This window comes from Plectropomus leopardus, chromosome 3 (genome assembly GCF_008729295.1).
Source record: "Plectropomus leopardus isolate mb chromosome 3, YSFRI_Pleo_2.0, whole genome shotgun sequence".
Classification (NCBI taxonomy): Eukaryota; Metazoa; Chordata; class Actinopteri; order Perciformes; family Serranidae; genus Plectropomus; species Plectropomus leopardus.
The window spans coordinates 8,426,040-8,449,825 of NC_056465.1; the positions used below are offsets into that span (position 1 = coordinate 8,426,040).

The following is a 23,786-nucleotide window of genomic DNA, read 5'->3' on the forward strand; positions in this document are numbered from 1 at the left end:
ATGTAAAACTGTATTATGCACATTAGATAGTAACATTACACAACATAACATAACACAACATTTTCAGTGGCCCCATCTAGCTGACCCTATGAAAATTTCTTTTGGCCTTATAGCCACCAGGCATCTATTCAATTACATTCTTTCTCTTTTTTTGGCATACAAATGGAAAAAAAATATTTTACTGGTGGATCTTTATAGATAAATACAGACTAAACTAAATTTTCCAGATTTCAGAAGTGTTTCCAACCTTGAGGTTATGGTTCCTTGCATGGTTTCAAGATAAATCTGTGGGATCAGAAGATGACTAAAGACAGAAAACAAGAAAAACATCTCTGCCCCAGAAAACTCAAATTCTTTAATTTTTTTCAATCCTTGCTCAGAGTTTAACCACTAGGGAACTATAAACTATTAAAATGAAACTATTTGAGAGTGGAGCATCACTTTTCATGTAAACTGCTCATGGATGACAAAGAATGACTGGTTGGACAGGATGCCTGGTTATCAGACCACAGAAGTAAATTGATGAAATGATGTGTATGGTCTAAAATCAATATAAATACATGGGACAAATAACATTCTGTAAACACTTTATATACAACACAGTTTTACTCAACGGATGTGGATGACTGCTCCATTTTTCTTCCGCTCTCCTTTCTGGTTCGTGTTGCAATTTGCATTTCACTTTAATTGAGAAAAAGTACTACGTAGTCAACCTACAGTAACTAAACTGCATGAGAGAAAAATGTTGACAGCAATAGAATAATTCATAAGGCAGGTGACAAGCTGTTGCTGCAAAATGCATTTCAGGAATAATGGAACTGTTGTTCTGGAACTGGAAGATCACAAATACACCTTCATGCAGTGAAGCAATAGGTTGGGAAAAAAACTCAAAACAACTTGTCTGTCTAGAATCAGTGTTACGGTAGTTCAGGATAAACCACATACCTCCATGTTTCAGTGGAAATTCTGACTAACTTTAGAAACAGTAGAGGCAGTGGTGCCCCAAAAACATCAGAAAATGCTAACTTTATAAGTATTGGTCTATGTACATCAGACAGTTAATAATATGAACTTTTAAATAAGAAATAAGAAGAATGAAAGAATTTCTGAATTTAGTTATGGCTTTTGGTTTGGGTGTGCCATCCCAAGATGTATATGGCCATATGGCCATGAACATTTTTAAGTGTTAAATCAATTTTATTTTGTATTAATAAATTAATTTTACCTTTATTTAACCAGAAAAAAACTCTTGAGATTAAGCAACAAAAGTTACAGACAGAGAGCATGGAAAAAAAATACAAAATCAAGGTATACAACTCCATATATATATATATATATATTTATAGATATATATATATATAAGGTTTTACATGTTTGTTTTAGTGTTTGACTGGTATTACTGGAGTGTAAACTTTGAGAACTAATTTCCACACAATGGGTAAATAATATATATACAATGTATGTTACATTGAGAGTGGGGCTTTTATTTGCAAAAATTGTAGCCTCACTGCAAGTTAACCTCCTTACTGTTTTGGTGCACAGTCATTGATATCAAGGTTTTGCATTTAATTTAACAATGATACTGGTTAGAGGTGTTGCACTTTTGCCATTTTGCTGTATAACAACACTTGAAAAAAAAAGAAAAAAGAAGCTCAATGTACAATCATGATGAAACTGTGAACACTGAATTACTCAACATAGTTTTGCATTCTCTGAACTTTCTCACGTCCCTGATGAAAGTACCGATCAGCCAAGCATGCAATATTAAGGGCGTCGCCCACTGAGGAGTCAACTCCCCGACCTCACACGTGCACGTCCGCTGCAGCTCCCGTACTCAAGCTCTTGTGTGGAAAGTTTGAAATAAACCCACTTCGGCAATTTTTTTAACCACAAACACACCACTATACACAAGACCCCCAGGGGAATCCTTAAAGGAGCACCATACACACCCACACTAACACACACACACAAGCTCTCACATTGTCTGTTGTAAAATTTCCATTACTCTTTCAATCTGTGTCATAGGGTATTGGACAAGAGGAACTATGTCATGCTGATTTGCATACAGTATTGAGGTTGGGAGAAAGTGTGCACGTGTGAGTGTAATAATGCATAATATGAGCATGATCATAAATGTATGACTCTAAGCTTAAGTTGTTCTGAGAGCTGGCTGGGTTGCGGTACACATAGGAACTTCCCAGATAATTCCTGTTCCTTTTTAATGCTTTTATATGTACTGTCCTTTTATGACTGCATTATTCAATTTCTTTGTGCATATATTTTGTTCTTTATACATTTTAAGATTCTTGTTCATGAGTTCTTCTGTAAACCTGTTGACTGCAAATGTCCAATACTCGAGCTGTCTTGATCTTAATAGCAGGGTAGCACAGCATTTTCTGCAACTGAATCAATCCAAATATGGTCTTTCATTTGGCCCCTATTCCTTGAAGGTTCCTCTTCTCTGGTTGTCCTTTATTAAATCTATCAAATTTATGTACATATATATATGTGTGTGTGTGTGTGTGTGTGTGTGTGTGTGTGTGTGTGTTTGTGTGTGTTGGCGTGTGTGTGTGTAGGTGTGTAGGTGTCTCAGTCCCTCTGTAATTTTTAAGTTCTCTATGCTGTCAGTTCCTGCCACAAGTCCATATGTTTCCAAATAGATCTTTAATAACAAATATAAAATATACTTTCATAAATAAATAAATAAATAATAATCTTTTAAAAATGCAGAGCAATTCCATCAAACAACTCAGCAGTTGGTTGTTTCATTGTTATTGTGGTTTTGTTGTTGTTGTTTGTTTGTTTTATAATCAAATATATTTGTTGATGAGAAGAATAAAAGGAATATAGAATATCACCTAACTTGACATTTGAAATCACTAATTCAGTCTGAGGCCAAATTTCATCTGCGCCGCATGTTGTTTGCTTACTTATGACACTGACAACTTCAAATGTCACTTGATGGTATTGAACCTGGAGTGGAACCTGGTCTGCACGGAGAAACACAAAAGAACGAGAGTCAGTGGTGCTTGCTGCACATGGAATAGGTCTAACCCAGGAGTGGTGACACTGGGGCAACCCTGGTCAGTTATCCTGAGCCCAGTGTCAAGAAATAATCTCTCCTTTCAATAATCTGCTGGAATAATCACACAAAAAAATTCTCCCAAAAAAATTGGGAGAAGTTTAAATAGTAAAAGTGAGTCACATGACAGTTGTTGTTTTTTTTTTATTTTCTTTCTTTTTCTTGACATACTGATTGAAAATTTTGAATTTTTTCCTTTGCTCCCTAAATTGCAAATAAATGGTTTGTTCTGTCATTCCACTGTAAGATCGGATGTTTAAAATCTGGCCATCCCCTCCCTCTCTGCCAGGTAACTTTCAATTAGCCAGTCCTCAAAAGTCGCAGAAAAAAGAAGACTTATGAAAAAAAAAAAGTTAGCAGTGGCACTTATTTGACAAAAGATATCAATGTGGGAGGTGCAGCCACAACAAATACAGCCCCATCTGCACTGGGGGTGGAGGGTATCAATGGAGAGCAAGGTGAGACATCCATTTAGCTAGCTTAGACATGTGGACAAGACAGCCACTCACAGTTACCACCTAGCTTTCGCATCTAGCTTAGTTTTAACTTTGACAGCCAATCATTAGTTTTTTTTAAAAAAAGCCTGACACATCCACTGACAGAAACAGCTGAGTCTGGAAATGGGAGTAGCTGCTTCACAGAGGAGGGGACACCCAGCCTGCGGGTGATGAGAGCGGGGGCGGGGGATGCTAGCTGTGCCAGAGAGGAGAGAGGGAGACAAAGCACCTGCCCCATAGTCAGAGCAAGAGGTGGATTATGTGCACAAGCACAATAGCGTCAGAGACTAATTTTAGCAATCCTGGGTTATGGTTGGATAAAATGACTGATTCTGACAGGTTGAACCTACTTGTCATGGCCAAGAGAGCACCTGTCACAGTGATCTGGCAGAAATACCAAGATATGAAAGAAATAAGATCTGAAAGAAATACCAAAAGATGCAGAGCACAGGGCATTCACAAGTTACCTAGCATATTCTAAATCCCCCAATGGCCATGAAAAAAACATAAAGGAAGTGGGTAATATATAGCAGCTCTGAAAAACAACTATATTTTACTCACCATGCTTGTTCTTCTATTTTGCACCAAAGAAAAAGGTGTGCAGAGCATTGAAATCCACAGATGGGATGACAATTGCCAATATTAAAAACTTCACAAAATATTCACAGAGCATGAGAGAAACAGTGTGCATAAACACTATTATTGGAAATGGAAGAACCTGCAACATTCTGTCCTATAACCGCCTGGAACTGACAGCAAGTATCAAGAACACATGGAGTCAAGAACAAAAAATAAATAAATAAAAATAGCTCGACTACAGAGCCTGTTGGATGTCACGCTGATTTAGCTTCCAGGAATCTGTCATTCGCAAACAACACAACGGGACTCGATGAACCAGATAATGGGTATTTTCTAGGCATAACTGAGCTATTGGAAAAGTACGATAACATTCGTTATGATGACCATTAGGAAGCACCGGTAACATAGAAAGAAGGTCCAAACCTATTACCTTTCATCTGACAGCCAAAATGAATTTATTGATCTTGGTGCTCAGAGTGTCTTCAAGACTATTTTGAGTCAAAGATAAGAGGCAACATCCTTTTCTATAATGTATGATGCAAGCCTAGATTTCTCAAACAAAGGGCAAAATGTAATGTTGGTGAGATACGCCCATCCAACTGCTTGAGAAGGGTGGATGAAAATTTTGATTTGGGGACAAAAATAAAAATACGGGAGGAAAAATTGCATTAACTATGGAAGAATCATAGAGTGAACATCCAAATAATAAACCTGACTGCAGAGGTCGGAGTTTAATGACCACATTTTGTTTGGTTTTACCAGTTGATTGTATAACAAGGTATTCAGTGCAAAGCTTTGACCACAGCAAATCTTACAGCAGGCTTTGAGCTCATCTCTTAGCACCGCTTCTCTGACACATGATGGAGTGCACACATAGCATTTGCCTGATGTGGTCCATACACGAGACATCCTTGCCACCATTTGTGACCTAATCTGTGAAACCACATCTCAAGCACGGGACATACAGACTTACTTTCAGTCCTCAAATTTGGAGACGGGACATTGAGATGGGAAATGAGACAGAGAAAGAGGAAGTGTTTTTGTGTCAAAACATGGGATAGAAGAAAGCCCAGACACCCTATTCAGACATAATGTTTTATGTTGCAATGGACAGCATTATCTCTCAACTTAGAGTGTGGTTCACACCAATGAAACAGATACACAAGTTCTGCTTCCTATGGAAATTCAGACACATATCAAATGCATTAAAACAATATCAGTGTGTCACACACAATGTTATCCGCAAATAATAATGTGATGATGTCTGTAATTCACTTGAAAACCAAATTTACCACTTAAATAATATACACAATGCTTCTTTTAAAGATGACCTATGATGATGACCTCCGCGCATGGTCATTCTGGAGAGTCCCTAGGATCACTGAGGTACGCAAGCTTCCATACCACTTCAGGGAAACTGTGTGGGAATTTTTTTGTTTTGTTCTTTGGTCATTTGGGGTCTCTGATCTGCTTCCTCTTCTTCAAGACTTTTTGGAAATAAAACAAAAGAAAAGCTAAAAATTATATTTCAAAAAATCTCTCTTGTCCCTGAATGGTCTATGGCCTCTGGTGGGAAAGTTTAGTTTTTTTTTCTCTCTTTCTTCTCTTTTCTTTCTCTTTTCTCAAAAAAGTCTCAAATATTCCATAATGTTAATTGTCAGTGGAAAAATTCCCTGAGTGGTTACATTGCAGCCTGTAGGCTGCAGCTCTCTCACTCAATACTGGACCAGTTTAGAAAATATTTTTTCCTGTGGGTCCTTTTCAAACGAAAAATAAAAAAAATAAAAATGTGTCCAGGTTGAAAAATGCTGAATTTACCCTTTAGTTTCATGCCCTGGAGACCTGTGCATCCTGCCATGTTTTTGCCTGTCTCTGCCTGTGACTGTGCGAGCCTTCAGTAAAATGAAGCTCATAAAAACTACCGCCCTACAATGTCTCAGGAGAGCATAAGCAGTTTGGCAATGAGTGTCAACTTTCCCAGAAACTGGACTATAAAGACATATATAAATGACGTTGCTATAAGGAAAGTTCGGCACTTGACATTTGGAGTTCAACACTAAACATGCCACACCAACAGTGGTCTAAGACACTGGAACTGTAGTGGATTTCTTGGACATGGTTTTCTTGTGTCATAAGAAAAAGGTTAGCACATTTAGTTAGAAGTCTGTGGGTAGTCTGTAGCATGTATGACACAACTGGTGGTTGTTTTACACATTTACATTTGAAAGTTGACTCTGATGACCACTTGACAGTGGTGGATAGTAATGGTTGGATGTGCGCAGTCCAAACTGGGGTCAAAGGGTCATCTTGTCCTGAGCACAAAGTGGACGCACACCTGCGTCATGTTTCTAGGCCCCCATCCACCCCTTCATTCACCGTTTCCCCCTTAATTCAGTGTAAACACAAATCCTACCTTACCGGAATTTTACAGCTGTGAGTCAGTGATAACAGTAACTGAGTCTAAGCAGCAACCAGCTGCATGCTTATCCCAATGGTATTTAGATACCTGTACCAGCAGGCCCTCAGCGTCACGGCTATTACACCTTCCCTGCCAGGTTAAAGGCAAGAACTGGAGGGAACAGCACTGTTTACAGACACCACAACAGACTACTATAACTCCTCACAGGGATGTTAAAATGCCAAAACTTTTGTTTTCAAAGATTCGGTTTTATGAAATTAAGGATCTTGTACAAAATGTGAAGCGGCCAAGAAGGTAAGCCAGATAGACTATTGATAATGAGCTGTTGTATCAGTAAGGTGGATTGTTTTCCTCTATTTATTACACTGTTAAAATGTAAAACTTTATATAAACTAAAGTTTAACTTCACTGGTTTTGCAGAAATGATATTCTCAGTCGAAGGAAGCGTAAGAAGGACATCAGGTGTGTCATGGTAAAAAAGTTAAATGATGAAACATATCCTTCGAAACTTAGGTAGTGTACACGGCACTATAATAAAAATTTAAATGTTCCAGCTGTTCATTACGATGAAAATTCATACTCCGATCTCTCTTTCTTATAGTTGGCAGAATGACCATAAACTCCACCCAAGTCTGGAAAAATTGCTACAGGACAAAAGTAAGTTACCTTAAAAAATGAGACGCATATTTTTGGATGTTGAAAGACGGCAAAATAAATGATGTACTTAAAAATCTTTTACTCTTCATAGAATATTTAGCAGCTTTCCGCAGATTTCTGCAGTCAGAGTTCAGTGAGGAAAACATTGAGTTCTGGCTCTCATGTGAAGACTTTAAATCGACCGCTTCACCTGACGACCTTCGCTTGAGAGCAGAGGGAATCTACCAGGAGTTCATCAAGCCTACGGCCTGCAGAGAGGTCAGTGATACCAGGGTTCATGGTTCATGGTGGAAAGAAACAGAGCATGATGAAAAGCCAGGAGATAGTAGAAGTAAATTCTACTCTTTTTTTTCCCTTTAGCATACTTATGATAAACATAAGCCCAATTAATATGCCTGATTTCTTCAGTTGATATGATGGTAAAGTATTATTGCATCAGCACAAGAAATGGCACCTCATATCAGCAAGAAAAATTAGTATCACATTCTGAAAGTGGATGAAGCAATATGCATATGAATGCTTAACGCAGGCGGCACTGTGATATCGTGGTTAGCACTGTTGCCTCACAGTGGTTTGATCCCTGGTCCCTGGTTCAGTCCCGCAGTGGAACAGGGTTCGGCCCATGGGCAGGGGCCCTTCTGTTTGCATGTTCTCCCCGTGTCTGTGTGGGTTGTCTCCGGGGTCTCCGGCTTCCTCCCACGGTCCAAAGACATGAAGCTCAGGTTGATTGGTGACTCTAAATTGCCCTTAGGTGTGAATGTGAGCGTGTATGGTTGTCTGTCTATATGTGTCGGCCCTGCGATAGTCTGGCGACCCCTCCAGAGTGTACTCTGCCTTCCACCGATGACAGCTGGGATAGGTTCCAGCCCCCCCACGACCCTTGCGAGGACAAGCGGTTACGGAAAATGAATGAATGGATTCTTAATGTATGTTTTTTTTTTAGTGTTGGTGCACTGAGGCGAATATGCTTTCTCTGAGTCGAGGAATCCAGTACAGAATCGGCTCAACAAATGTGATTCCCTCAAATCCATTTAAGTTTTAATAACTTTGAGCAATTGAGGTCATGAGTAAGTAAATATTTAAGAGCTTAAACCACAGACTGTATAAAAAAAAAAGGACATAGCTGCTGCGACATCATCAACTGGATTGTGGATTCCCATTTTGAAGCCTTGAATTTGGCATTTTGGCAATCACCAACTTAAAGTCGTGAAATGAGAAGTGATCCTCTTTGGTTGAGAGGGTGGATCTGACTCATAGACTGTGGTGACGCCTCACAGACAGCTAGTCAGTTAGTCAGTCAGTCAAGTTGGCCCCACCTTTGATTATGCGTAGTTTTAAGCCTTAAAAAATGTAAACGGGTGACTTTATAAAAATTCACCCTCATACAGTTGTCATGAATGGGGAAATTAGCTATAGAGACCAAGCTTCTTTTTGTACAAAGCCATAAACATGTTTATTACTGTTGTAAATTTGGGCATTTCATCACCTGGGGTCTATGGGGATTAAGTGGCTTTTGAAGCCAGTATCAAGTGGCTGTTTAAGGAACTGCAGTTTTTAGGAAACTTATTCGTTGGCATAATTTTCCATCCTTGGAGGCTGCTGCTTGGCATTTAATTGGCACTGAAATATTCTACAAATTGTTTTGTGTTGTCAAGTTTTGTTAGTTAGTTAGTTTGCTTGTTTGTTTGTTTTGTGATGAATCACATTATAGAGACATTCACTAGAGACTGTTGTTCCTTGAAGAAGCAGAGTTCAGAGTTGACAGAAAGGGTTTTTTTGGAAAATGCAGTCAGGGGGAGTGTTTTTACCGGCAGATGATCCGGAGCTTGTCTTGGCATGTGTTGTTGCTGTTTCGAAGTAAAAGTAAAATGACTCGACTCTACTCAGTTTCTTCGTCTCATCGTTCCTGCACTCTCACAGTTTGTTTGTTTGTTTCATGTGTGTTAAATTTTTGCTGTATAGCTACGTTAATATCTGAATATTTTGTACATTATTTTATGCATACTATACACACAGTGTCAGTATATATTTAGCTAGCTGCAGATGACAAGTCCATTGACTGTTGGTGGCTTAATCAGATGGATTAGAACACATGGGGTAGCTGTGGTGCAGGAGGTACCAGTACGGTATTGCTCAGGAGCACTTCAGAAATTGGAAATGATCCTATAGAGCTTAGCATATGCTGTCCAACATTGTAAAACACTCTGGATGTACAAAGCTATATTAGTGTGATTATCGTTGACAGTACTTTTGATACAGCATGATCCTCCCAGATCCCAAATGAGTCTATTAGGATTATGTTTTTGAGTTTTTTTCAGAGGTCTAACACTGAGACAGATCTCTATGGGATCTAACTGACCTGAAACATAAATAATGTCACCCTTGCCAAATGTGCAAGCCCAGTTTGGGACAAAGGGCATTGTTACCTTCGCAGCACTTCCCTACATTGAGTTTTCATGAGGTTAGAAGCAAAGGAAAAAGCAATTGTAGGTGCTATTTTTATACATACAGCAGGAGGGTTGGTGGGAGTGGGAGTCAGGAAGCAAAGCCAAATTTGACAAAACACCAAGGCAACAAAACACCTGCTGTGTGTGAAAGTCAAGTGTTAGAAAGTTAAAAAAGTTAACTTTGAATAAAGTTTGTCTCTTTACATCCATTAAGTCTTGTGTTTAGGAGTTCTTATTTTCTGTTTTTTTAATCACATTCTTGATCAGTTTGTTTTCTTGGAGATATATTTGGTGTAAACACCCCCATATTCCTAACAATTTACAGTCTGCTTTCTCTTTGTTTTCTATAGATCAATGTTGACCACCACATCAGAGAGGAAATCAAGAAATCTTTGGAGCAGCCGAGCCTTTCCTGTTTCGACGAGGCCCAGAAACACGTTTACCTGCTGATGGAAAGAGACTCATGCCCCAGATTCCTGCACTCAGATGCCTACCTGAGTCTGAAGCACAAATCCAGAAGTCTTTGGTACATTTAGCTCAAAAAACCATATCAAAAATGGTTTTTTTTTTCCAATTCTCACTTTCTGTTTCTTTTTTTCTGCTTGACTAAAAAAGTTATTTTACACTTTAGAGATGTGGATCAGTTCCTATTCTGTTCTTTTAAAGGCAGAGCATCTCTCTGTTGCTTTAAACCCAAACTGATCAACCATGTGAAACATCAACCCATGATGGCAAGATGATGCATTGATGAAATGTTGTGGAAAATAATAAAGCAGGAAAGGAAAAAAGTCATGTGAGTGGAAAAAGTATATGTACGTAGGAGAGAAAGAATGCAGTTGGAATGTGTCAGTGCTTCAGATGATTGCAGAGCTTGGAGCCGTTTGAAATACTGTGTGTGTTGATGAAAAGTCTTTGTAAGTAAAGGTGCAGAGTACAGTTTGATAAATAAAAGGTTTCTGACATGTAGAATGAAATGACCTAGTTTTCATTAAAAGTGTCATAAATGGGCAGTCTGCTATTATGACTTCTTGACCATGTTTGGATGCGTTTCGTCAAATGACTGTTTCTCACTCATCATCTATAACTATCTTAATATTCTGATGATTTTCCATATAGTCAGAATTTTGAGACAAATATTCATATTTGTCTGACTGACTGTCGTACTGGAGGTGTGGGAATGGGCATGAGTCAAAAGACAAAAAGGAGAACAGTTTCCACAGCTCACCCGGCAAGGAGATTCTGTTTTTGGTCACATGTCTGATATATCCTCTAATTAGGTGCAGAGATGACTCCACACAGCAGCAATAGGGTTTACCAAACTGGAAAAAAGTAACCCCGCAGTAACCCTTGATCTCACTCTGTTCTGTAAATGGCCTTATTCCTAAAAATTGTGCCTTAAAAAGGAGTACTGAGGCAGCTAATAATAACTCAGGGGGCTTAAACGACAACACTGGAGTCATCAGACAACCTGATGCGTAACAGATTGGGCTGGATGTGCTGCCTTGTTAGGGGAATAGGCTTATCAGCCTCAGACAATGATAGCAGAGATACACAGGTGCTTTACTAAGAGAAATAACCTGAAGGAGTTGCACTCTGGGAAAAGATCATGTTGAAATAGTGGTTTTAAAAGTTTTAAAAGTGGTGAGTGAGCTTTTTATATTTCATTTCAAGATTTATTTCATTTGGGTGAAACTTTGAAAGTTCGTTTTGTTTCTTACAAACAGTACACCCAGGTTTAATAAATGGAAAGGTGTAAAACTAAAATATGGAATGTCAAAGGGAGGTAAAATTCCCACTGTGTGCCTGTAAGACTCATTAAGTCACTCCTGACTATGGTGAAATAACAATATAAGTGACATTTTTAGCATTAGTAAGACTTACAGACTATTATTAAAACATTTTTTGATCCTGATCTGGCGGGGGGACAAAGGCTAATGAATGTGAAAGAAGTGGGAATCCTAGTTTTAGGCCACAGCTACAGGAGAACGGCCCTACTAAAAATGGAAAAGTCTGGCATATGCTATTTTGTACTTCAGTAAGTTCAATATGATGCAAAAATAGCTGTTCATTCCTCATGCATCCACACATACCAAATGTAAGACACTATGGATAATAGCTATATCTACTGGCTACACAACCCTGTCTCCCTAAAAATTACATGTACAACTAAGTTGTTTTGCCAAAGAAGTTTTGAAAGTAAATTTGCTTTGTGGACTTGGACACCAGGCACTGGAATTTGCCTCCCAAATCCTGAATGTGTTTAGATTTAGGCAACAGAAGGACTTTGATTAAGGTTGGGGAAGGGAAAGTTTGTGGTTTGGGTTACAGTAAATGTTAAGCTGGTCCCATGGTTCCAGTCACTGTTTGCTTTTTTTAAATATTTAACAAAAAACACCTTCTTTCATAACAAGTACTTTAATGCCTATGCATAATCATGAAAAAGTATAATAGCACAACTGCTGCTACAAGCAGGTGTTGTATTGAAAAATGCAAGTATTTTAGGATAAACAAAAATATGCTGTCAGTGAATATTTTCAACATGTTCTCATTACTAACTTGTCAAATACGACAGCAGTCAGTGTCACTAAAGTCCAAACTATGGCGCTCTTTGTATACCTCGAGTGTCAGTTTTTGGATGCTCAGGGACGACAAATCCATTACCTTTCATTACATGATTAAAGTCTTTTAAGAATAAACTTCCGTGTTCACAGGAAACATGGGTTATGTCATCAAAACTACTTTAGGCTGAGGAAACTAAACAACTTGTTTGTTGCCTTACTTTATGTTTAAATTAACAAGTAAATGATGTGATATGTATGTCACGTAAAGTAAAAATTAAAAAAAAAATTGATTAAAAAAAAATCTATGTTGACTTTCAGTTTCACACTGGACACAAACAGCAGTCACCTGGATGAAAGTTCTAGTTAGTTGAGAGCCTGGTGCTTCTAATACAGACACTAAAGGGTGCCTTGTGCGTCCAAATCAGACGCCAATGGCCACTGACCAACTGGTGCACTAACAGGCTGAAATTTTGATGATGCATTCAGCATAAAGATTTTTTGACACGACAGATGAGTTTTTAAACAAAATGCTCACTTAAAATTGATGAAACTTGAAATCCATACATCGAAACGCATATTTGCTGTTGAATATTAATAATATAATTTTTTTTTGGGGGGGGGGGGCTGCAAAACTATTTTCAAGTACCACAACAAACTGCATCATGAATTTTTTCAAAGTCAAACGTCAGTAACTGTGTGTTCACTGGGGTGTCAGGGGTTGTTCCTGATAAGTGGCAAAGGTCTCACATCTCCCCCATCACATGGTGCATGTCCTTCACACACAATCTGTCACTGTTTTCCCATAGCCTAGCAGCGTTACCATGGTAGCAAAAAGGAAGTGAGCACTGTCGATGGCACGGTGTTAGTCAAGACAGTCACACTTGGGGAACTTTGCAATAGCAAAGATCTGGATAGCTACAGGCGAATAATCGGTCACATTGTACTTTCTATACCACTGTGTTACTCCCTGAAGACATAAAATGAAATATAAAGGGACAGCTTTCAGTTCACACTGTTTGGTGATTTTTTGTAACGCCTCAGTTCTTAGAACCGTGTTTGGGCAAAAGAGAGAGAGCAGTGTCAGTGAAGCAAAGCCAAAGGGCAGATTGTAACAGAATAGCCTGAGGCATCGGATGGTGAGCAGGAGACACTGGCATTAGGCTGGAAAAACAGACACATTCAGTCAGGTTTCTAATATCACAGAACTCTTGTGAGGTATTTTTAATTACCTTTTGAGACCTCTTTCTTTCCCTTTCCTTTCAGAATCTGCTCCCTCTTTTCTAAGCTTATTATAACTTGCATTGGCAGGGAAATTAAACATAATAGAACCAAGGCTGGTATCACTGGATAACATTTACTCTTATACCTTTTAGTAGACCTGATACAATAGTCAAATAATAAAATACTTACTCATGAAATGAAAGAGCTCTCTCATTTACTCAAGGAGCTACTTTACTTGACAAACCAAGATCTTGACTCTCTTGTGAGCATTGACCTAGAAACTGGCTTCCAGTGAATAACATGTCCATTGGACCTGAAAACCTTAGACTGTATATGCCCAGATCCTCTGATCAATAGCATTTTCAATCGAACGTATATTTCATTAACATTTATTTGGGTAAAATTAAGATAAATTGGTGTTTCAAGTGGACAAGGATGAGCAGAATAATGCATCTTGAAGTGGAATGTGTAGAGACTCATCTGACTACTGTGAAGTCAATGGCAGATGGTGTGACTCTGTGTTTTCACACTTCTCACCAAAGCTTAGAGTGCATCTAGGAGACATGGCTACATTTGCAGGGATTTGAAGTCTTTCCTTCTAAACTTACCGTGGCAGCTTTCTACATGATTTTTACTTTCAGTGACAGTAGCTCTGTTGGAATAGCATGTTGTGGTACTCATGAGTAGAAAGTTCACAGCTTAAGCTGAATTTTCAGAACTCAAGTCAATCTGACTAATGAAACTATCACATTTCTTTGGAAAAAACACTTTTGCAGCTAGGATGTTTCTAACATAGCTACTTTTGAACTAAAATGGCTTAACTTGGTGGGTGCCTTGTTGAGTCATTAGTAGTTGTATTACCACACTTCTCTTTGTTGCTTATTCTTTACTTAGCCTATAGCCTTAAAGGTATAATAAACATTTCCTAAAAAACATTTAGACTCCTACAAAAGTTATTCTTCTCTACACTCGTGACTCACTTTAAGTGTGGTGGTGTATCTACTGAGACCCTACCATCTGCCTTTATTTTCTTCTTTTTTACTGTTTTGGGACGTTCCATCGCAGTGCATGCGGGTGAGGCTGGGACTTCATAAAAAGGTAATGACCAGGTGCCAAACCAAAAGCAGCACACATCCAAGATCCAAGTTACAAAAATTGTGGACACATAAAAAATGCAAATATAGTGAAGCAAAACGTGAAGCCGACTGAATCTTGGCTTTCAGTTTTACTTTTGCAGTGATATGCTTTATAAACAGTAATGGACAACTCTTGCAAAGTATTTATTTAACCTTGGTACCCAACATGAATCCCAACCTTTTTTAATTTCAAGGTCATCAAATACTGATGCTTTGTAACGTCTCTCGTCATTTGATAACGATACACAGCGCACCTTTTGGTGTATCTATGTGACGCATATCAGAAACACATTGTAACACCTGGTTAATGTTGTGAATTGTTTAGGCAACAAAACAACTTGATTAAATTTAGAAAAAAGATCATGGGTTGAAATAAATATGTCTGTTATATTATGTAATATACATTACATAAATATGTTAAGCGAGTAATGTCAGTGCAAAACCATCGTCCATTAAAACATTATGCTAAAACATTGATATTTGGTCTCACAAATGACACAAACTTTGGTGTCTTGCATTAAAGGTTTTGTGTGACCCATCCATGCCCCCTTCCCTCCTCTTTCTGCCCTATGTGGACTTTCTCGCTCTTTATACTATGACAGATGCTCTCTGCAACATTAGTGTTAGTTGAAAGCATGGTGTGGTGTGTTTCATAAAGACACGAAAGTGTGCTTTTGGTGTCAATATGACATGCCAAGGGGCGTCATAAATCATTGGTATTTGACAACTTTGTTTACTGTGTTTAGACCTTAAAGGTTTAGATGTAATCCAAGTAAGAATTGTGCGGACTGCTTAAGACGATTTATTTAACTTTCTCAAAGTGAAAATTTAACATTCACAACCACTTAATGCAGTAGTTGGCTAGGTGTGTGGAGGCGTGAAAGTTGGCTGTGTTTGAAGTGAACTTCTCTTTCGAGCTTTTTCATCATGAATACCTTAACTGTCAGAGAGTGTGTATTGTTATCAAAATGTGGACGGTTATCACATCTTGCCACTCCCTGATGGCAATATGAGTGTGACCACTGGGAACTGCTATATACACATGGCTGGACGATACTTCGTGCAAACTAGCTGGGTCCAAGCACGCCCTCCGCCTTTAAGATAAGCGTGCATGATCGGATGTTGAAGCCTATGAATTCCTTCAGCTCACTCTTCAACTCCCATCATCTGCAGCAGCCTCGACTTCCAAGGCCAGACAAAATATGTCACAGAGCAGCACTTGATTTGAAGGAAACATTAAATGTCAAGGGTCAGTGCTACTAATGCTAATTTCAGCTAACGCTCGACACTCGCCAAGAAAGTGTCCAGTTCACTACAAGTTCTCACACCACAGCTTGATTTCTGGACGGTTATTTCTCTTCACCCCTGCCTGTTCCCAGTCCCTTGGAGAGCAAACAGGCTCAGATGTTCAGGCTGTGGTCCGTCAAATGCGTATGAGTCAGAGTTGACATTGGCATTCTGTTCCATGGTCATTTTTGCAGTAGTTGACCTTGTCGACCATCTCTCCATTATGTCACAATTTCACACAATTTCTGTAGTCTGAGATGAATTAGCTTTAAAGAAATGAGTCTCAAAGTTGTTCTTCAGAAAAATTTGATCTAACTCATTTTTTGAGACATCAGTTCCACTTCCATCTAAAACCTTTGTTCTTAAAAGACTTGAGGGCACAATGCTCTCCCTTTTGAGTGTTCTTTCAATACTTGGGGATATTAGTTAAGGATATTTACATATTATGATAAAAAATACAACACATAATTGCACATTTTGCCCTCAATGAAAGGATTTCAGTCTACTGCTTTACCATGTTTGAAGGTTTCAACAGCAAAGTAATATCTTTGTGGCTGAAACAAGAGAGTGGACACATGACGTTGTGACAATTGTTCGGACTTCCTGTCGCCCTAAGAGTTTCTCTGTTGCAATCAATTTGCCGTTTCCTCTTTCTCGCACATGGCTGTGGCCTCGTGTTGCATGAATTTGCACCATGTTTTTTTATTTCCCTTTATGCAATCGATATATGTTGAAGTCAAAAGACAGAGATGTTTGAGACGTAAGAGAAATCCTTCCACTTGTCTTCAACAGACTTCACTTTTTCAGAGGGCTACCAAAACACACATACTGTGCAAAGGTCAGGATTTGCCTATCACTGTACACTGTTACTGTCATTTGCATCTGCGCTGCCAGACTAAAAATAATGCGAACACAGCAGGCTTTCAGCTTTTCTGTTTGGCTCGTCCAGTCAGGAGGAGGGAAGGATCTGCAGCAGCAAGAAAGAAAGGAAGCAGAGAGACATAATAGGCAGTAAGGCATCAAGAGGAGGAGGGGGGGGGGCATACATGCACAGTGTGAGTATGTGTTGTTTCTAACAGTGAGGTAGGAGGAGAGGAGGAACAGGAGAAGGAGGAGGAAGGGGTGCTTCCTCTTCAGTCTGGGGCTGAGCTGCTGATGTATCCCAGCAGCCCCGGTTCGTAGCAACAGGAAACCTTGGTATAAAAAGCCGCGTCGAAGGGGGAACCCTCCTAAGTGTCTCTCAGCCGCAGCATGACCAGGACCGGGTGCCTGAGAGTTTGGACCTAACAAGACAATGCCCAGCCTAATCGTCGAACCACTGAACACGCAACACTTCATCATGGATAGAGATGACAGGAAGAGAAACAAGAACATGTGAGTGAAGCTTACTTAAACCAGGGTGAGCCTGGGTTTCTAGTAAATGTGCTGACTTGGGGCTTGATGAAAGATAACATATGCTTCTATTTAAAATTCTATGTTCTTGCAAACTTTTGCTTTTTCACGACAAACCTCTCAGCCCCAAGTGCACACTCAGGAATATCATGGATGGTATCTCCTGAAAATAGCTTAAGTTAATAATGTCTTCTAACTTTACTCCACCACATGCTCCCTTTTCTAATTACTAACATGCCCAACATGCTTTGACAGATTCACTGGAAACTAATTTAACAGCAGTAAATCCAACAAGGATATATTCATATATTTCTTATCTCTACACAGCGGAAAGAACTTCATGTGCCGACTCCAGTGCATGTTCTCACACTCGTCAAGTTCTGAGAGGTAAGGAGACTTATGGAGTGTTTTGCATACATTTCAGTTTTAAAATAGCCAGCCTGCTGCTATCATTTCCATCTATGGCATCATGAAAGGATTCAAATGAACTAGAGACACCATGTTTGCTTTGGCACAGCATGCACACACGCCAATATATTCCATGGTCTGACATTTTTCTATGGATTTGATAAGCACATCTGCTATGCTTTCTTGATTAGACCACTTCTTTGTCCTTGCAGCCCTCACAGCAGCTGTATTTTACCCAAATTTGATTCCAGTTGAGTAATCTAACTTGCATTCTCTCCCAGCAGGCTAAGTTTAGAAGATACCCAACAATGGTCACAGTCACTGGAAAGGCTTCTGGAGTCTAAATGTAGGTTGCTTATCCCATGAGGATGAGAATACTGCAAGAACAGTAAATAATATTTGTGAGAGTTTATAGAGAATATTTGGTTTGGAAAAAAAAAGCCAAAAGGAAATGTTATGTTTGCTTCATGTTTGCTGTGTTTTCTGCCCTTTCCTCAGATGGACTGGCCACTTTTCGCAACTTTCTCAAATCCGAATACAGCGATGAGAATATTGAGTTCTGGCTCACCTGCGAGGACTACAAGAAAATCAAGTCTTCATTCCGAATGTCCTCAAGAGCCAAGAAGATTTATGAGCAGTTCATCAAAGCAGAATCTCCTAAAGAGGTAAATCCTAGAAACTGTCCTAAATCTTTAAATGCTGTCAGTGCTCAGTAGGTATCTTCAGTTTTCTAATTACCAAAGAGGAATAGTGCCTGCTCACATGTTGAGTCTAAAACCTCTCACTCTTGGCTCAAATCCCCTCATTCCTATCTATCTGCCTCATTCCAGATCAACATCGACTATCACACCCGAGAGCAGATCAAAAGGAACGTCAAGACTCCCACCATGCACTGCTTTGACGACGCTCAGAAGATAGTTTACGGGCTGATGGAAAGAGACTCGTACCCGCGGTTCCTCCGCTCGGACATTTATAGAACTCTCCTGGAAAACCTCGCCGCCGACGCCGCAAAGGGATGAAAGCTCGGTCAGGAAGGAGGGGGAAAAGAGAGAGAGACTTAAAACCCATAACTGGAATGTTTGAGCTCCTTCAGGAGGGAAGTACCAACCACAAAGAAGGAAGGAGAGTCAAACCTGTGCACCAATACGGACATGTATGGAGGCCCCGCGCCCCAGCGACGTCACTAGATCCAGAAGCAAACTGTGTCTTAGTCCCACATGATGGGAGGATCCCAACACTGCGCACGTCACACCTGAGGACTGTATAAGAAGAATAAACAGCCTTAATGTTAATGACCCTGTAGTGTGTGTTTGCACTTGGATAAGTCTGTGTACGCAGGCGTATTGACCACTTTTGACAGTGAATGAATCAGCAAGGCGACTGACGCCCGCTCTGACTGCGGAGCAGCGTAAGCAAGCCATGCAGCAGACTGCCTTTGGCCTTCTTTGCAGAGGTGTTTCCTGTGCAGATTGAGATAGAGGATGTGGGATGCAACAGTCACACTCAATCGCTTGTGTGTGTGTGTGTGTGTGTGTGTGGCTGTGTGTATCCGAGAGAGAGAAAGTATTTAGTTGTAGCTTTTAACTGCCACTGACACGGAATAAGCTGTCGCAGAAAAAGTTGGCCAATTATCTAATGGCGGCACTAAGGAAGACAACAAATCCATAGCGGACAGACTCAGTAGTGCTATGTCATCCTTGGTAAAAGGTTGCAGAAGGCCACTTAGTTCTGCAAGAGGCATTCTGGTACACTTTAAAAAGGAGTTTTTGCTTCTTGTTTTGTTTTTACAATCGGACAGATATGGGGTTTTCAAAACTGATACTGATCTCTTTTTTTTCTTTTTTTTTTTAGATTTAAGCTGCCTATGGGTGATATTTTGTGCCAATATTCAATGTTGTTATAATTTTCAAGCTAAAAATGTAAGTAAAAGTAGCTGGTATTTTTATCTCAATAAAAAGCCAGGATAAATATGTGTTATAGGATAATCAAACATTATTGTGCACATATTTTTTTTGTGTGGAATCTGAACCAAGTTCTGCACTTCAGCAACTAAGAAGTTCCCTTTTTTTTCGCCAGTGGCATCTAATTTAATTCCTCAGCACACTGGCTGTGATCTTAAAATTCTTACAGCACTGAAGTGTCAAGAGTTGTGATTTTTATGTAATTTACTATCCGAGTGGAATTATTATAGAGATAGGATGTTTCACATTGCATGATAGGCTCTTAAGACTCCTTGTATACCCTGGGAATATGCCTTAATATTGCTTTCCGGAGCATGTTGTTTAAATATATTCGTGGGGGTTAATAGTTAAGTTAACTTAAAAGTTAAACAATGGATTATTTATTGTTGTTTTGTCACCATTTGAGTACAACGTTTGTTGCAGTGTTGGAGTGCTTGTTAAAATTTTAGTGATTTTGAATGACATTAAATTATTTAAATTGCCTCCCTGGAACAGAGTGACCTTTTTTAGCAACACACACACACACACACACACACACACACACACACACACACACACGTCTTTTGTCTCTGCTCTCTCATTTTTCACATTACAGCTCATGGCACTTTGAAATTAAGTCTCGTGGACTGTTTAAAGAAGACAGCAGCCGACACACTTCCAGTGAAATAGATCTTAAAACATGGCGTTCGAAAATTAATAGGATGTTTGCTTAATGATTGTCTGTTATATGTTTAAAGTAATACTCCACCGCATAAGTATGGAAACATAAAGGCTGTGCCAAGTTCTGGTGGGCGGAAGACTTATTTTCACTGCAGTGGAGAAGCAACGGTCATTGGCAAGACTTAACACTCCATCCTACTAAGTGACAAAGTATATATACAGTATAGTTATTTTAATAAATAGTGCTCCTGCTCTCTTATATTCAAACATATTCAGCATTTTAATTGAGATGCTTGGGCTGCCAGAAGGTGGACCAAGAAGGTGGACGTTTGCAATAAGAAAGTACGTACAGATAGGAATAATTAACAAAATAGCAAAAAATGTATTTTAAAGAAAATCCAGCATAAGCTTGGTGGCCTTAATCTGGGTTTCTTTTTTTTTTTTGGTTTAACTTTATAGGAAATTACATTGAAGTAAAAACGCCCCTTGTGATATCCGACAAAGGACACCGGGTATTTGCTGTTTCCTGTAATATTTTTTTATTATCACTGAAAAGCATCTGTGGACTCGAAAATTAAGTGCATAAGTGATATGAGCTGTTTTAGAAACAGGAAGGCCCGGACTTCCAGTTTCTTGTGAAATCAGTCATTGTGAGAAATGAGATTTTCTCTGAAACACAGCCACGCAACATAATGAAACACTGTACTGTTCAAGAGGCGCAATGATAAGACTTGCTTTTGCGTATAGTCTTTTAAATGAATAAGAGATTTATCGAGGGCAGATTAATAGTTGCCATTGAACACAGTGTGAATCAGTCTCCCTTTGTGCCAAAAACACACATTGTACTTGTGATTAGTTTTATTTCACATAGCCATATTATTATTATTTTATTTTATGTTGAATTTTCTTACCAATTTAAAGTTAACAGTAACTAATACTATACAGGTTCCATAATTTTCTATTATACTTATCCACACATCCATGTAGAAAATAACTTGAGTAAGTTGGCAACACACTGATTAAGTTAGCAGCAAGATACGTTAGCACTGCATTTGTTACAAACTGTCTCAGCAAATGTGACAAGGAGGGAGTTCATGCAAGGTTCTTTCAGTAATGTCAGCAGTACATGGGTGTGTAGTTAACATGCTATGGAGGTGCTGAAGATGCAAATCAAAGCAAAAACTTAAATGCAAATTGTATGTCAGCTGTAAAAAGAGAGAGACAGATGGGCCAGACTTTTGTAATCCATAAAGGCCCAGGTGAGCTTAATCAGCTGACGACCTTCCCAGGTTGGCCTATGACTGCTGAGCTGAAATGTAATATGCTGCCACAACATCTGCTTACACATTGTACAAACTTAACTCTTTGAAACCTGAGCAAATCGGTTTGATTTCTTTCAAAAACATGGGCAGAAAGCAACAAGCAAATTTACAAGATATGGCCCAAAAATTTGCACAAAAAAATGATAAAAATGTAAATTATCTGAAAGTAAGCAACAAAACAAAAAAAACCTTAAAAAAAGGACAGTTTTTTTTCTGCAACATAGTTTCAAATCTAAAATGGTCAGAATCATAAATATAGTTTTCTGGACATTTTTCATTATTTTGGGGGGATAATTTTCTAATAATCCTCTGTTTTTCAAACTAATTTTGTGGTAACTGATTTGGTTACATATTATAAAATTCTTGCAGATGGTGGGATACTTTTTGCCTAGTAGGTCATTACCTTTTTCCTCATGTGTTTGAGAGAAATCAAAAAAAAATTTGCTTAGTTTGTAAAAGGTTAAAATAGCTTTTGATTATCATCTGGTGTCAGCACAAAATGTTGATCCAGGTTTCAAAGGGTTAATGCCGACAAAAAAAAAAAAAACAAATGTATTGTTAGGAGGCAAGCAGTCAATAATGCTTCAAGTGATTTAATTCAATATGTCAATGTAAGAAATTTAGCATTAAAGCTGCAAAACCTATGAAACCGTACATCATATATTTTCAAACAGGGCATTACACAAAACATTTCACGGGAAATTTGATTGCTTGGTTGGCACATGTTGTCCATTTCCATAACAGGTTTCAGGATTCCCTCGAAAGCACCATAACTTGGCTGGCAAACGCTCAGTTTTCATTCTAGCCATGTTGTCCACAAACGGCTCATCATTGTCGGCTGTTTGAGAGAGGATGGGGAAATTAATGCAGTCAATCAGTCATGTTTCTCTCTCCCTCAAGTGGACAAGAAAGGCAAAAGTATGGATAATGCAGCCTATTTTGAAAATGTTGGTCCGACTAATGTAACTGTAGCAGCTGATGCTTTTGTATGTGAAGAGGTTTGCTAATTGGTGATACAACTGTCTGGAGGGACCAGGAGGGATGCTAAAGACCAGACCGGAAAATAAATTGGTGGCACTGGGATCGTTTTCAGCTAAGTGAGCAACTGTCTTCAGCACATGATAAATGCCTTTTTGGCAAGAAATTTCTACTTCATGCCCTCACTAAAATATGTTAAAATTTAACTGACAGCCTGCCGTACTTCGTCCATAATTCCTGATATCAACAATAAAGAACGTCCATATGATACATGAAGCCAGAGGAAATTTAAAAAGGTTTAAGCTGACATTAATTCAGAAACCAAATTGAATCATTAAATGGGCTCACTGTGTGAGTGATGCAGTATCTTCTTGATACATTTCCTTCATACTCTGCTATATTGTCTGGACCAAAGCTAAAACATGACAAAAAGGATAACAGAAAACAGAGGTCTGCCAAAAAAGTGAATACGTGGAGTTCCCAATATTTCGAGCTATTCCTTTAACCACGTTACAATTAATGACAGAAATAAAACTCACTGCTCAGTTAAAGATGCTGCACAGATCAGTAAGTCTTTGGCCTTCAGCTGACTTCACTTTAAATGTATGTGTTTGTTATTTCCCACATTTCTGGACTGTCTGTATACTGGATTTTATTATATGAACTCAGGGAAAGTTTCTCTGTTTACTGACATTGTATTTTATTGGTGTCACACAATGAATTTTTACTGGCTATGGCTGGCCCCGCTACAATATAATATCCTCTTGTATTTCCTTTTCTTCATGTTGTTATGGACGGGATCTGTCCTTTTTGTGTTTTTGGCTGACCAAACCCCCCCCCCCCCGTGGATCAATTAAGTTTATGTTTTGTCGATGTCAGTAGCACTATGAGTTTAATAAATGGAGAAAGATGACATATGATTAAATGAATAAACAAATAAATAAATATAGATGTATACAGTGTCTATGCCCCGTGACCACAGGATATACAGCAGAGCTGCAGACCTTCTCAGCCAGGAAAAGCATTTTCCTGCATTTGAACCTTCATCACGTGTCATAATCTACATCCACCAAGTGACTGTACTGCTTGCTGCAACACCAAAACAACCCAACATAACACAACACATATCAGTCACCATGGAGAAGTGTTGCCATCCCAGGACGTGGCATTGCCTAGGGC

The 23,786-nt window shown here is 38.9% G+C and overlaps 2 protein-coding genes across 4 annotated transcripts; both read left to right on the forward strand.

Moving 5' to 3' along the window:
- Window positions 1–6,698: 6,698 nt before the first annotated feature.
- si:ch211-117l17.6 (regulator of G-protein signaling 21) lies at window positions 6,699–10,691 on the forward strand. 2 transcript variants are annotated; one of them, XM_042484223.1, is made up of 5 exons: window positions 6,699–6,871; window positions 6,998–7,090; window positions 7,179–7,234; window positions 7,326–7,492; window positions 10,032–10,691. In XM_042484223.1, the coding sequence occupies exons 1-5, from the start codon at window positions 6,795–6,797 to the stop codon at window positions 10,215–10,217; spliced, it is 579 nt and encodes a 192-aa protein (XP_042340157.1). In that variant the 5' UTR covers window positions 6,699–6,794; the 3' UTR covers window positions 10,218–10,691. The 2 variants fall into 2 exon arrangements, with proteins under 2 accessions (XP_042340157.1, XP_042340156.1); XM_042484222.1 differs by having other exon boundaries at window positions 6,704–6,871; window positions 6,998–7,039.
- Window positions 10,692–16,974: 6,283 nt separating this feature from the next.
- Window positions 16,975–20,130, forward strand: LOC121941143 (regulator of G-protein signaling 21-like). Of its 2 annotated transcripts, none has more exons than XM_042483867.1 (5): window positions 16,975–17,260; window positions 17,606–17,665; window positions 17,971–18,032; window positions 18,185–18,351; window positions 18,517–20,130. In XM_042483867.1, exons 1-5 carry the CDS (start codon window positions 17,181–17,183, stop codon window positions 18,703–18,705), a joined length of 558 nt encoding a protein of 185 aa, XP_042339801.1. In that variant the 5' UTR covers window positions 16,975–17,180; the 3' UTR covers window positions 18,706–20,130. The 2 variants fall into 2 exon arrangements, with proteins under 2 accessions (XP_042339801.1, XP_042339800.1); XM_042483866.1 differs by having other exon boundaries at window positions 16,976–17,260; window positions 17,968–18,032.
- The last annotated feature ends 3,656 nt before the right edge of the window (window positions 20,131–23,786 follow it).